Source organism: Lycorma delicatula, chromosome 8, assembly GCF_047948215.1.
Source record: "Lycorma delicatula isolate Av1 chromosome 8, ASM4794821v1, whole genome shotgun sequence".
In the NCBI taxonomy this organism is placed as follows: Eukaryota; Metazoa; Arthropoda; class Insecta; order Hemiptera; family Fulgoridae; genus Lycorma; species Lycorma delicatula.
This window is the reverse complement of record NC_134462.1, coordinates 93728971-93744829: the sequence shown is the minus strand read 5'-3', so window position 1 is coordinate 93744829 and position 15859 is coordinate 93728971. Positions and strand designations below refer to the sequence as shown.

The following is a 15859-nucleotide window of genomic DNA, read 5'->3' as shown; positions in this document are numbered from 1 at the left end:
AAATTTGACATTTGGAGGTTGTATTCAATAATTTTTATTTGAAAACTTTTGATATGCATTCCCCAATACAAGTAAAAAGAAATTGAAATCAAAATACTTATTAGATTCATTCAGGTAGCGAGTTTGTGTATTCGAATGTAGCTGTCTAACTGGCCTCCCCTTACCTTATGATACTTAAAAAATATCTTATCTTTTTAAAGACTAAGGAGAGGTTTGATAGTGAAGGAGAGATCAAGATGAAATAGAGTTAAAGGAAGCTGATATGAAGAGGTAGTGATAGTGGTTGGGCTGAGTGCATAGTTGAGCCATATCACTGCATTTTATGATCTTTAAGCTTGATTGAAGAAATAAAAACATATCATCACGCCAAAAATGAAAATTTTGATGAACTGACTTTTGCTGGCTAGAGGATTTAGACTTTCTCACAGACATCATGGAAAAATTGAATGTTTTAAAGTTGGAGCTACAAGAAAAAGACAAAAATATCACTAAAATGATAGGCTCTGTAAACTGATTTAAAGCAAAATGGGTTTTATGGATATCATAACTGCAAACGGGATTTCTCGTGCATTTCCCGAATTTGAAGAAAATGGTAGGCGACATTGAATTTAACTTGTCATCATTAAGCATCTTCAAGTACTTAAAGAACAGTTTGAAAAGAGATTTTAGCAGTGTACTATCATTGACCCAATGGTCCTTTTTTATCAATCGTTTTTACTTGCCAAATAAATAAATAGAAATGGCTCCATACATTGTAGAGCTGGTTCAAGTAAGGGCTGAAGAACTGGAGTGAGAAATTTTGGATCTTCAGAATGACATTATGCTAAAATCTCATATATCATAAGAGAGCTTGGAATTTAGTGGACAGAAAAAGGTTTCCTTTTTTAAAAAGAGCAGCATACAAGATAAAATAATTTTTTGATTTTACATATCTGTGATAATGACAATGATGATCGAAAATCATTGTTTTCAATCATGAATATCATAAAATCAAAATATTATGATTGTTTACATACAGCAATATCATCATACTGTCCTATATTATTAGGAACTGGAAATCCAATGCCAAAGATCACACAGTATGAGATTAACATTAAAAATTTTTTTTCTAAAAATAATGTAAACTTTTTATGCAGTCATTTAATATAAGAATTTAAACAATAAGCTTTAGAAATTTTAACTGTTAAAATTTCAAGTAGAAATAACATTTTTTTGTAAAATATATATATTATTACAACTATGAATTTGCTTTGAAAAAATAAATTGTGCTTGCTGCCTGGTTTTACTGCTTACTGGTATTTTAAAATGTGTACAAAAAGGCTGGGAACTTTTGACATAGACAGTAAAAACTCAAGTGGTATTATATTATTTGGCAATTCTATCCCATAAATAACAAAACACGGAATTCATAACTACACTAGAGCCATTATAAAATATCTGTTACTGTATTCATGTTAGGACCTAGTGCTTTTGGCAGTTCATGGCTCAGTACTGTACAGTATTTTGGTGTTGATCTGGTTATTGTTCTTGAATGTAGTTTCATTAAACCAAACAACACTAAAAAAACTTTAACAGATTATGAAGAATGAAATGGTTGCTTCTGTTCTGATCACTGTAAGTAAGGTAATACCTATGGTATACGATTTCATGCTGATATAACAAATTAAGACAAATAATGTTTAATTAGATTTGTTTTCACTGAAATCAACAGAGGTAAACTGGTGCTGTAATGCTGTTCCAGTACTGTTTTTTGGGAGAAATAATTAATTGCTGTTTCATATAAAATTTATTTTAACTTAATGTCTGGCCTTTGTTTTATTTTAATTTAAAAAAATCTAAATTATAAAAATTAGACTGCATGAAAACAGTCCTTGCTTTTGGATATCTATAGGGAAATAGCAACCTGTAATTCATGGAAAAAAGGTTAAACATTTGAGATGAAAAATCATTGATAAGAAGTTCTGCTTCTTATCAATGTAAACATTGAAATGAAAGTGCATTTTTCATAACACTGTAGCCTGTAGCAAAACATTCTGGTACTAGAACATTTATAATTGCACCCCTTGAAATCAACAAACACATTATCATACATACATTATCTTGGAATTTAGCCTAGCTTGAATAACCATAACATGCACTAAAAGATTTTTTTTTAATCTTTGATTAAAAGTCAAAAGGGCTACTGACCAACAAACTTTTACATGAATAAAGAAAAAAAATGTAATTTTCAACGGATTGTTGCTAAGGAAGCAAGAAAAACTATTAATACAAGAAATTTTTAAATACAAAGAAATTGAAGTACTAATATGCTGCAATGAGAAGTGGCATGGATTGTTATAGTCGGGCTATGGGGAAAAGGCCTTAGTGGGCGTGCACATGAGAAGCTAATATTTGTTTTAAAAGTAGTAGTCAAGTAAACGCAATGCTAACCACTTATCAGACTTTCAGTCATTATAAAATCAAATTTGAGTGCAGTGATCATGTTTCTATTACTAGTGTTTGTGTTTTGACTGTCACTCTTCATATTTATGGTCAATTTTAGGGATATGTAATGACAGTGTTTTTAGTTTTTTTTTTTGTAATTGCACAACTTTTTTAGTTAGTTTCAATAATTATGATGAAAAAAGATTTGAATATTCAAAAATGAGGTAAGGGAAAGCAGTGAGCATGACGTTCTAACGTTTCTGCTAACTGTGTAAGAAGCTGAGTAAATCTTCTTGACTTTATATCATGCACATTACTTTTTGATTCTTATGGAATACAGTAGACCTATTGATATTCTCATTGAAAAAATTAGTGAACTACGATTTAAACATGTAAATTACGATGTGATATGTCTATCTTTAATGCTTTTAATAGTTATACGCTAGCCTAAGAATCCTAATTTGTGTTATGATGTGTTGAAGAAATGAAATGATACATGCAGAATTATGAATAAAAAATTATTTTAAATACTTATATCTGGAAATGGAGTTCTAAATTTGGAAATGTTATTTTGAGTTACTTGCAAAGGGTAAGTAGAAAAATAAATTCTAATATTAGAAACCATTAGTATAAAATAAGAAACAATTTGTTTTCATTTTATAGGAATGATGAAATTATAATTTGGGTATACAGTAAGAATGTGTGTGATAATATTAATGAGTCAATATTTTAAAAACGATTTAGTTTGTTTACAGAGAGAATATTATCTCAATCGTTCTTACTTTAATATTACTTTTCATAACGGCATATCAGTACTGATTCTCATTCACTAATTCATGGTCAAGGTAATAATAACCGAAGAAATTAAAATTCCTAATAGCAATTTTTTTCATGTATGATGAAAAAGAAGACTGATAAGAGATTATCTTTTTTCTCTACATTCCTTTTCACAACTACAAAACTGAACAGATATATGAATATATCGTAAGGTTTTACAAGTACACGAAAGTATCCACTATCAGATGGAAATGTCCAAATTTGACAACCAGTCCAGAGCATTTGGGGTCCAGTAGATACCCCTCATGGCTCCATTGAGCTGCACATCAATCTTTGTTGTGTGGATGCTGTTTTCCCACACAGGGGCGCAGTATTCACCAGTCGAATACACAAGAGCAAGTGCAGGAGAGCATCAAGTATTGGCATCTGCTCCCTAACCGCTTCTGGCAATCTTAAGAAGTAGATTCACTCTTGAGCCAAGTTTCTTAGATAACCTGATACACTGTTCTTTGAATGTCAAGGACCGATACAGAATGATTCCCAGATATATTGGATTGTAATTATGGGGCACTTTCATTCCATTGAAAGTCACATGTGGCTTCCTTAGGACTTCTTTAATATTTAGATGGAATGCAGTAACCACAGTCTTATTTGGGTTTCGCTGAAGTCTACATTTATGGAAGTAATCACTCAATTTCATCAGATCATCTGTCAGCACACTCCCACAGTGCATATGATCCTTACTCTGAAAGACCAGTGTTAGATCATCTGCATACTGGATTTTCATGGAGGATATCTGAACTGATGAAATGAATTCATACATTTTTTAAATATGAAATAAAAACTGGGAAGTAAGAAAACCTAATAATAAATAAACTAAGTGTTCTTCCCCTTCCATTTTCTTTGGATTTGAAAAGCAAATAACTTGATATACAACAGGAAAAATCATGTATAGTAAACATAATTTATAAAATAAATGATATTTTTCTCCCAGAAGTTAATCAATACATCTAAACTTAGTGACTTACAATTTAAATAAGTTATAATTTGTTAGTGATCAATTCACAAAAATTAAGTTTAAAAGGAAGTTTAAGAAAACAAGGAAAATATCATTTATAGAGGGATAATGAAACGCTTAAGAAAGGAAATAAATCAATGAATGAAAATATAAAAAAAGATAACATTATTAATTTATACATAAGTCTAATTACACACAGTATATTTCTTAGTCATCTATGTCTATTTCTCTTTTTCTTTTTCTTTTAACTTTCTGTTTTTTTAATGCATCTATTTTTCTTTTCTTTTGCTCTTTCTTTTTCTGCTGTTTCATTATTTTACGTTTAGCAGCTTTTTCTGGAGCAGTAATAACCTGCAATAAAAAGATACAAACTTTATAAATAAATAAAAAATCAGACTAAGTAATTACTTTCTTTACTTAATGAATGTTCAAAACAGTACACATAACCTTTTAAAATAATACACAAAACTACAGAAGAAAAGCACAATTGAAAGACTAAAATGAGTAGTTAGTTTTGGCAATAAATAGCAAGTTGCTACACTGATTCTTCAATCAGTTTACATCAAATGCTTTTACAGACTTTTACATTTATTAGGGAGGTGGCACATTACAGATATCAAGGTGAATTTCCAAGAATATATGTAGAAAACCAATCCAGCTATTGTATAAATTACTGGCTGATATTCTAAAGGAGAAAGAAAATCGTACTTCTCTGTGATTCAAGATTTTGTTCATTATCTTACCAACCTTGCCTTTATCTATCTTGCCTTTATCTGAAAGTAGATGGGCTCAAATCAGCCTTCAGGTTGATAATTTATACCAATTTGGTTAAATATTTTACTACAAACATCACTACTTCATTATTTAATACTAATCAAATCAATGTCTTAATAAAATCAATATATAATGGATATATCAATATATCAATGGTATACAAGCATTAAATTTTAAAATTATCAGTTGTATTATCTCATAATTTAAATGGGAAAAGATATTAAATAAAACCATCAAATCAGAAATAAATTTCTGATTTTAATAATTAATAACTGTGAATTGAATGATTGGCTATAAACTAGAATATCAGGCAAACTCTAAATAGATTTGAAAACCAGAAATTGTAAGGTTATGATAATTACGGGATAATAAGTCAATTAGAATGTCTGTAAATGAATGCATACAAGAAATCAAACTCTATTTACTTAAAAAAATTACATAAGTGAACCAACTTGTACGTGATTTACTGCAAATAATTAAAAAGGAGTATTGTTCTTTAAATTGTTATAAAGATAAAGAGGTAAATAAAATCAACCCAAAAAGGAAAGATTTTACTTTAAAATTTACATAAATATTACTATTTACCCGTACACTAAAAAACAAGTAAAATGTTCTCCAGATTATGGGCCCGATATTATTCAATGGACAGCTCTTATAATTCACTATAATGAAGAGAATTATTAATTTTGTAAACTAAATTAAAGTAATTAAAGTGAACTAAAGTAACTAGATTACCAATATTAATTGATAATTTTAGCTTATATTTTATTGCAAGGTTACTCAAGTTTAGCACAAAAGATACCATCTGTTTATCAATAATTTTTACAGTTTTTCTTAATATCTTATTAAAAATGTACATTATTGATCTGTACTGTGGAACAACAGCAAAGGACTTCAAAATGAGTTAAAAAATGTTAAATAGGCAAGAAGTACTTACTTATTACTGTTAGGTTATAAACTAAATTAGTAAATAACTTATTAAGTTACATAGAAATAGCTTTACAACAATCTCATGCAATAATTTTTTCCACTGGTTCGCAAGTAGATCACAAGAAAGTAACTGTACGTAATAAAAAAGAAATAACTAGTAAACCTAAGATTATAAGGAGTTACAATAATTGCATGGGATTGACAACAATGACCAGATGTTATATTATTATTTAGATGAAGGAAAAACATCCATGCACTGGAAAAAGTAATTTTCATTATATTTGGGCAAGGTCTAAAGTGCATATTATTATAAGAAAATTTCAGTAATTCTAAACCAATGATCAAGCTTCAATTTACAATAAGTCTCTCTCTCTCTCTGATGAATAGTTAGCAAATAAATCAAATCATATGGATGATGGCGTGCAAGAATTGGCAATACAAAATTATCTGGAAGAAATGAAAGAAATTGCTGTGTATGCAGTGCAAAGGCAGGTGTGGAAAGGGTCACATTCTGCAAAAACTACAAAAGAAGTTTGCATCCCTTTTGTATATTAACCAATGTTAATTTTAATTTATATACATATATTTTATTTTTTTTATATCTGTAGGGTCTATTTACAAATATGTTTAATTTACTTAACTTACAAGACATTTTTATTGCCAGCTTAGCACTTGAATGTTTAAAAAACAGAATAATATTGTTAAGTACATCCCTCTGGTTTTTATGTCAGTTTCATTAATTACAAAAACGTAATTTTCTAATTTTTTGATAAAATTGATTGAAATTTTCTTTTATAAAATAAATAGTAGTTGACAGTGATACAGAAAACTACACATTTTTTGTGTACTACAGAAGAGCTGAACCTCAAGAAAATTTTTTCAAGGTAAACTTTTTATTCATTCCATCGTAAAAATTGTAATTTATTAAAACATTTACTGATAATTTTAAAAATTATATTTCAAGAAACTGTAAAAAATTATAAAATTCCACCTATTATGACAGGTTCTATAGCTCATAAAACAAATGGCTTAATTAATGCAAAATTGTTTAAAAACGAGTGACATTTTATTGCCAGACCACCTAGTTTGTCTTCACAAGATTTAACATAAACATTTCACTCCTTTCCTGTTTGTGTTAAGACCTCTTCATTTTAAACTTTATCTGTCTATCTAATTTGCAACAGTCTACATTAACACTTTAATATTTCAATAACCTGTACATCATTTTCCTTTATGTTTTTTACGGTTTCATTATCAAAAAGTACAACCTTCGAACAAATATTTTAAAGATCTTTTTGGAGGACGAAAATTCTCTATGCTTGTGCCAGACTACTTTTGAAGTCTAATAAACCTTTTGTATTACCTGTATTAGAAATGTATATCTAAATAAATTCTACAACTCCTGGTGCATAAATGCTCCTTATTAATACAATAGCTTAATATTTAATTCTTTATTATCCCTCTCTTTTTTATTATCTTTGTTTTATTCTTTACTATTTTGAAAGTAAATTTCTCTCTCAACAATAAATACATGTCAATCTGAATTTCTTTCTGAAACTCATTTTTTGAAACTACCAAAGAAGCTTTAATGAATTAATGATTTTGTTATTTTCACTCCACAGATAGTTACTGAAATTTTTAATAAATATCTTGAGAAGAAATTCTTGCAAGTAGGTATTTATAAGTTAACATTAATCATCCTTTCACCTTTATAATATTTGTTATAATTGCAAGTGTCTGAGGTGAGACCAAGTGAATAATTTTCTAACTATGGCCCTTTTTTTCTGTTTAGCCTTCAGAACCAACGTAAGGTATTACTTCAGAGGATGAAGGATAAGTGAGGATGATATGTATGAATGTTAATTAAGCGTAGTTTTGTACAATCTCAGGTCAACCATTTCTGTGATGTGTGGCTAACAACACCACCAAACACTAACTCAACCACCAAAGAACACTGGTGGTGTTCTTGGGTTATCAATGATTAGTATATCCATATTCAGTATGTTGATGGTCAGTGATTCCATGATCTAGTATTGTAATCGGTATGAAAGGAAGGCCTCTACTAGGATTTGGACCTTAGAACTCTTGACTTTGAAATTGGCTGATTTGCGATGACAAGTTTACCATTAGACCACCAACGTGATGGGTTCTAACTATAGCCCTAAGAAAATTTAGGTGGAAGCTGTGTAAATGAAAAATCTTTCACCAAGTTACAGGTAAAAAGAAGTTTACTTAACTTTTTCTAATAAAGCAAATGGTGAAATAACTAAAAATAAAAACCATTAATTAAATTTAATATTATATTTTAATAACTTAATTTACTTTAATACATTACTTATATTTTAATAATTTAAATCATTATTTATATTTAAGTATAAACTATCAAAGAACTGACAGCAGTTATAACGAAGGGCATGCATTTCAAATATAAAGATAATAATAATTCATAATCTACAATAATCTAACCAATAATTTTTAATGACTAGGTTATAGAGTCATTAAAAATTATTTTAACACTAAATATGTGAAGAATACAAGGGTACAAATAAAAAAGAGTTCACTTGCCTGTTGTGCTCTCTCCTTTTTCCGTATTGCACGTTTAATATCTAATCTTGATGTGTAATTTGTAATTAATCTATTAAATTCTTCTGATCCAATTTTCCTTTTTACATATCCTGAGGCTTCTTTAGCAATCTGTTTAAGTGTAGGAGCTCCTTCATCGCCCATGTTCATTTCACGAACAATAGGTGCTATTATATGAGGTACCACTGGCAATAATGATTCTTGTTTCAGTTTTAAAGCTATTGCTGCCATCCAGTGAAATACCATTGTACGCTACAACAAGAAAAAGATCTGCAAATTATATTTAATGTAAGAAAAGGTTTATAAATTAAATATAGATATTAATACAGAATATTAATATATCTGTATTAATATAGATATTAGATACTAATTATAGATATTAATTTTAAATATATAAATGATACAGAAAATAATTTTTTTATCATTTTACTATTATCTAAATATGAAATTTATTAAAATAAACAATTGTTGCATAAACAATACAACAGATTACGCTCTGGATAAAATCAATTTTTTTTAATTTGTTAAGTCCTGAGACTAAACTAAAGTTATGAAACTGCAATTAATTGTACTTAAAAGGGTGAGATTACCTTTTCCATAATCGGGAAAAAGATGGAAAGATTACCTTTCCATTACCTGGAATGGCTTTGAATATTACAGATATACAAAAAGTTCCACACCATAGGTTAAATATTTTTATATTTCTGTTTTGTTTTGTCTGGTAACGATGCTGTCACAGGAGGAAATGTGGAAATCATCCTATTGTGTGGCCAAGATAATTCACATCGTGATATTAGTAACGAGTTTAATCAATGTCATCCTGAATACAGACCGTATCACACAACGCTATGGGAAGATTACTTGACAAGTCTAAAGAGCTTTCCCCAATGAGGAAAGTGATGAACTGATGACCCAGTTCATTTCCTCTCATAGAATGGAAATGTGTGGATGGTTTTTGGACATGACTGAAGAGAATGCGGATTTCCTATCCTCTGTACTGCTTTCTGATGAGAATAATTTTTTACGTAAAGGTGAAGTCAACAGACAAAATCTGGGATACTTGTCATAGAACCCTCATTGGTACAATCCCTCCATACAGCAAGGGTCTGTTCATTTAGTGGTGTGTGCTTTTTTAAAAGAAATGTGGATGGTGAAAATACAAACTGGCTGATTCCCACTTTAAATATCATTGAAGTGTCCTGAATGATTCATGCAAGATGAAGCCCCCCCACAATACCACCCGTATTCTGTATGACACTGGCTGGACGAAACCTTTCCAGTACACTAGACTTATCACACAGGACCTGTTGAATGGGCTCCATGGTTGCTAGATTTGAATCTAGTGGACTATTAATTCTTAAAGTATCTGAAGTTATGACTGTACAGTGTGAAAATTTGTGATGTGGCCCACCTATGAACCAGGAATGAGGATGAATGCCATGCTATAGACAATCATTATGGCCCCAGGGTATTAAAGAACATGAGATTCCATCTAGAATCTTGCCTCGAATTTGACAGAGAACAAATTGAACATACTGTGATTTTTGTCTATGGTGTGCATGCATTTTGAAAACTAGTAACCTGTAAAAACTGTACTACATTGACATAACAGAACTGTTACTAACAATTAGTAAGAAAGCAATCATACACTGCTGTAAATTTACCTTGTTGTTTCTATAAAAATAATCTGGATGCAACTTACAAAATGAACCACTCTCATAGTTAATTGACTACCAAATTGGTTTGTAAATAAATCTAAATAAAAATCTAAATAAATAAATCTTCTTCTCTTAAGAGAAAAAATAAATTTTTCCTCTTAATCTCCAAACTTTCTTAAAAGAAAAGGTAAACATTTACTATTTTCACTTATCTGAATAATAATTGTTTTATTCCAATAATTAAAACATAATTGATAGCTCCTCTTTATTTTTTATTAAATATATATGTGCAATTAATATTATTTGATTATAAAAGACAAAGTAGCAAAGAATGGTCTGTATTTTTTAAAAGTACTATAATAATATAGATAAAATTTCTCATTTTAAAAATTTAAAAAGAAAAACAGGAACCATTTATTTTATGGAGCTTAAAGAAAACTCTAGGTGTATAAAATAGTTGATTACTATCATGTGTGAATTGCTGGAGAATGATACAATGGAAAGGAAGAAAGGAGCATTCAAATCCTTTTACCTGATCTTATTCGATACAAATCAGGTTTATCATTTTATTAATATACATATTATTTAAATTTTATATTACTATTATTGGATTTTGGTTGAATTAGCTAAAAATGTTTGGTTATGGCACCTAACATATAAAACATGAAGATTTTATAATAATTCCTTCATTTCTCAACCAAACAATTTTTTTAACTACATTTTTTTAATTTTCATTAATTTTTCTATTAACTAAATGTTTTAGCTTAAATTATATCATAAGTAAGGTTTCATACTGTTCAGCATATTTTGTTTTCTGTTACTTTTTGTACATAATAAAACCCATAAAATTACAGTACATTAAATAAAAAGTTTAATAATTAAGAAATTTACTTTTACATCACTTGCTTTACTTTTACAGCAAATATAAAAATGTTTGTGGAAAAATTTTTTTTATTATTTCTTTCTTTTTTTGTTAAGAAATGTATTTGAATTCAAGTTCTTACTAAGATGTTATGCAACTCATAAATATTTACAGGATAAGACAAATTTTTAGCTGGAGGAAATGTTAATTGGAAGTTGGCACCAAATACAATAGGCTCTCAGTAATCTGACACATATTGGGCAGCCATGGTGTTGGATTACCGAATTTGTTGGATTATTGAAATTACCCTAATTTCAGTCGAACAGAAAATGTTATGTACTTTCATATGAATTTGAATAACTGATGTAAATTGATTAAGAAAGTAACAATATAACTACTTACTTGACAGAAAAATACTGGTCGACTGTCTTTGCTTTAATTTTACTTCTTTACTTTACTTTCTGTCTTTACCACTTAATTTTCTTCAGCCCACTTGATAAACACGTTAAATGTACTCATTCAAAGTACTTTCATGAACTATGGTACTAATCGATTACAAAGATGTCACATTTTCATTGTCATCATCGTTTTCATCCTGATCCAGCACATCTTCAATTACCACTCAGTCAGTCATCAATTGATAATTTTCATTTTCAATTCTGGTCAGACATTCATTTAAATCGTCTTGTGTCAGTCCTTCTGAGTTGTCCTGACAGCACAATTAGGCTACGTTAGACATCTCTAATGTCGTTTATTTCAGCATCAGGACTGAAAAACTACTTTTGGATGTTGTTGGTATTTATTAATTTTCCATTGGCTTTTTGCATTTTTCTTATAAATATAATAGGTGATGAGTTGGCCACAAATTTTTCTAGCAGCATACTGTTGTTTTACCAGGAATCTTTTCCTTTGCTTGCTGGAGATCAAACATAATGTCTTATTTCTTTTAAATATTTTAAAATAGGCGTAACTTCCAATTTCCTCATTACACTATAATAGACTCTTTTTGTAATTTATTTTAATAATCTGGATTATAATTTGATCCACTGGCTGTATGATAGCCATAACATTTGGTGTTATGAAATAAGACATGGATAAACCCATCTTTACTTTATAAGCTTTCCTAATCTGGGTGCCCCGTACAGTTGTCTAAAAGTAATAAGGCTTTTTCTAGTAATTGTCTTTGTTTAAGGAATTTTTTTACTGATGAAACGAACTGCTCATTAAACTATTCAAAAAATACTTCCCTTGTCATCCGCACTTGGCTTTGATTTTGTATTCTGCAAGAAGTCTTAAGTTTTTAAAAGCCCTAGGATTTTTGGACTTACCTATAACAAGCAATTCAAATTTATGGGTACCACTTGTGTTTGAACAAGGCATAAACATAATTCTGTTTTCCAATATTTTGTAACCAGGAGCGCTCTTTTCAGCACAATGGACAAATGTTTTTTTTGGTAGCAGCCTCAAAAATAACCCACTCTCATCAACTTATAAACCTGGTCAGGACCAAAACCCAACTCTTGGACTATCTATATAAATTTTTCTTTATATGGCTCGACAGCAGTAAAATCACAAGAAAGTTTCTCACCTGTGGTGGTTAGTAAACAGATTCCATAGCGCTTCTTAAATTTGTCGAACCACCTGTCACATACATGGAAATTTTCTTTCTTCATCATTTCTTTATAGAAAAGCTTAACTTTTTCTTTGATGATTTCACCAGACAGAGGAGTATGTTTGTAATGTTCCTGAATAAACCAAACAAAAGGTGAATCTTCCATTAACAGGAATGTGCCAGATTATAATGTTTTCCAATTACTTTTACAAATAATTCTATTTTTATTCGATGTTTTTGCAAGTCATAAGTCATTGCATGTCCAGTTCTGAACACTGAAGCTACATCATCAATTTTTTTTGCCTCTGTCAATTCTTTTAAGAATTTCTGTTTTTTGAAATAAACATAGCATGATGTGCTGAAATTTTGTGTTTTCAACATCTTCAAAACTAAAAACAATGAAGCTTGGATACTCTGTTTAAGATAAGGAAAACTAGACATGTTAAAACAAATATGACAACTAAATAAGGCACATGATCATGCGATACTGAGATGTGTAGTAAGATACCATATGAAGTTTAATGCTGCCTGTAAACCCATACTATACCCGTACTGTATACTGTACTAGTCGCCAGCCAGCGGTGCTACGTGCTCAACTATAGACAGAGCTGTCAAATGACATTGTCAGAATGATCAGAAGTACTGCACTGTAATTTATTACAGTATTCCACATAACCTACTCACTCAAAATATCATATTCACCACTCGGCTGTGGTGTCTGTTTTATTAGGTTCAGATAGCATGCATAAAAGTCAGAAGTAAAAAAAAAAAAAAATAGTGGCATTATATATGAATTGCCTCAGCAGTCAGACGAAAAGTGTCAGATTACTGGAGGTGTCGGACTAAAAAATGTTAGATTATTGAAGGTAGACTATAATGAAAATTGTTAATAATACATATAGATACTTACAACAATTGTAGAAGACTGTTGTGTTTGAGCTACTTCGATGTGAATTAATTTTCTCATGAGACGAACTAACCATGATAATGATAATGGTGTCTTCTCACCTTGTTTTGGTTTAACATCTTGTAACACTTCAGCAACAAAAACTAAATTTTTCATACACTATAAGAAAAAAAAAGTAAAATAAGAGAATCACATTAACAGAAATTAAGTGAAAGAAGTTTTAACATACATAAATTTTGTTCTTTTTGACCTTTTGTTATACAAAATGAAGAAAAATTAATAAATTTGTCTGAGATATTTGCTAGGATGAGAATGGATCTGTAGAGAACTCTGTGATGGAGCTGCAATGTGGGAGGGTGTACACATTGACCTTGGTCTTGAAAGCGAACCAGAACAGAGAGAGAGATAGGCTTATTAAATTTGTGAATCTGTTTCTTGATTTTTAAGTAAATCAAGAGGACTTTGAATAAATTGAATTGTAGGACAAAATTTTTGTTGTGATCAACAGTTGTTTTATTGGTATCATTATACTACTTTTGGTGTTTAAAGACTCAATGAAGTAATACTGAGTGCATAGTCTAATTGAAGTTAGATGTAGGAAGAGTTTTTGTATGAAAGCTTTGCTGTTAGAGGAAGGCGCGGGGATTCTGCTTTTGCTGAATCAGTTAATTTGATAATTGTGGGTTGTAAGTTATGGTAGGTGGTCAGGGTTGGAAAAGGCAATATGAAGGCGATAGTAGGTTCATAAATACACAGATGGAAATGTCTGCCAAGGTGTTTGCATCAGTGGCATCCTGACAGAGGCCAAACTGATGACACTTGTGTTATCAAATTTAGAAGGTCTAAAAGACAACCTCCAGTAAAGCCCATCAGGGCTAGGAACAGAGGGGGTGACTCAGATCATCACCATGTAGGTGTCTTCTATGACGGCTATCAGGTTTTATCCGGATGTGAGGGGGCAGTATTATTCTGTTTTTGTTGTGCTACACCGTGAAAAATTAGCATGTGTGTATGGTGCTTGCTTTCTTCTCGATCGTAATACAATCTCTGGAAATCTATGAACATTCTGTACATCTTACTGCTGTCGGCTTTCATGTCATCGTATGGGTAGTAATCTGAATTGAGATAGACTTTCAAATTCTTTGAACTTGCAAGAGTTAAATTTCGATATGTCTTTGGTCACTTAGTTTTTCCTATCTGTTTGGAAAGTCAGTATCACATATCTCGGTTTCTTATCTTGCAATGTGGTCTGCACTGTCCATGTATTTGTATCGTTTTATGTAACACCTGACCACTCATGTGTATCCCAGGTATGGAAACTAATCATCAGTTTTTTGTTCATCTCCAGCAGCTTGTCCAAGATGACCGCCTATCTTAGTGCTGGTTTCAAATAAGGAATTTCCCATGCAATTTTTCCCTGCATTTTCGACTGCTTTTCTAAGACCATCTTTCAACAACAGCGTATTCTTTATGGTGGTGGTCACGCCTACATTCTTAACTCTCATTATTTTTATCCTGTTCAATATGTAACGGGTACTACTTCAAACATTGCTGCTGTACAGAGGTCCTAATGCTGCACAGGGCTTTGTAAAATTACTTGAAATACAAGTCAAAAGTGACAGGGAAATTGTAATGAAAGAAAAAGGTACTTACACTACAAGACAAATTGAGACACAACACGATCAATAATTGAGATATGTGTAAGATACCGTTCAGTTCTGAAGCGAAAACCATAGCCACTTTACCGGTAGATATAGACAGCGCTGTATAACAACTGCAACCTCACAGAGCTATGCAAACCAGCATCCCCTTCTTCATCCACAATCTGTTGGGTTACGACTCTCACTTCATCATAAGAGAATTGGACTATGACAGAAAAATGATATACGTGATACCGAAAACGATTGAAAACTTCTTTAACTTTACTACAAACATCAGCGAAAACATATAGGTAAAGTATGTAGACACGTTCCAGTTTATGATGGCCAGCTTAGACAAACTAGTGTCCAACTTGCCGAAAGACGCATTCCAGCATATCCGCAAGTACTTCAGTGAACAAGACTTACCGCTGGTAATAAGAAAAGGTGAATATCCTCACAATTACACAGACTCCTGGTCAAAGCTCGAAGAAATGACTTTGCCATCTTAAGAACAGTTCTATACACACTAACCGAATCACACACAGGTGAAGACGATTGATTACAAACATACATAGAATGTTCGAAATCACTTCACTTGTCACACGTTCTGTTACTGACAGTCATATGCGAAAACGTTCGTTCGCTATGCTTGAACACATACAATCTAGATGCAG

General features: G+C 30.7%; 1 protein-coding gene across 1 annotated transcript in view; it reads right to left on the bottom strand.

The window, feature by feature from the left end:
- Nucleotides 1-4361: 4361 nt before the first annotated feature.
- LOC142329325 (small subunit processome component 20 homolog) overlaps nucleotides 4362-15859 on the bottom strand; it is a 103927-nt gene continuing 92429 nt past the window's right edge. Inside the window, exons 34-36 of the mRNA XM_075373808.1 lie at nucleotides 13549-13704; nucleotides 8489-8758; nucleotides 4362-4570 (exon numbers count right to left, since the gene is read on the bottom strand). Coding sequence (XP_075229923.1) covers nucleotides 4427-4570; nucleotides 8489-8758; nucleotides 13549-13704 — 570 coding nt within the window. The 3' untranslated portion in view covers nucleotides 4362-4426. The remainder of the gene's footprint in view (nucleotides 4571-8488; nucleotides 8759-13548; nucleotides 13705-15859) is intronic.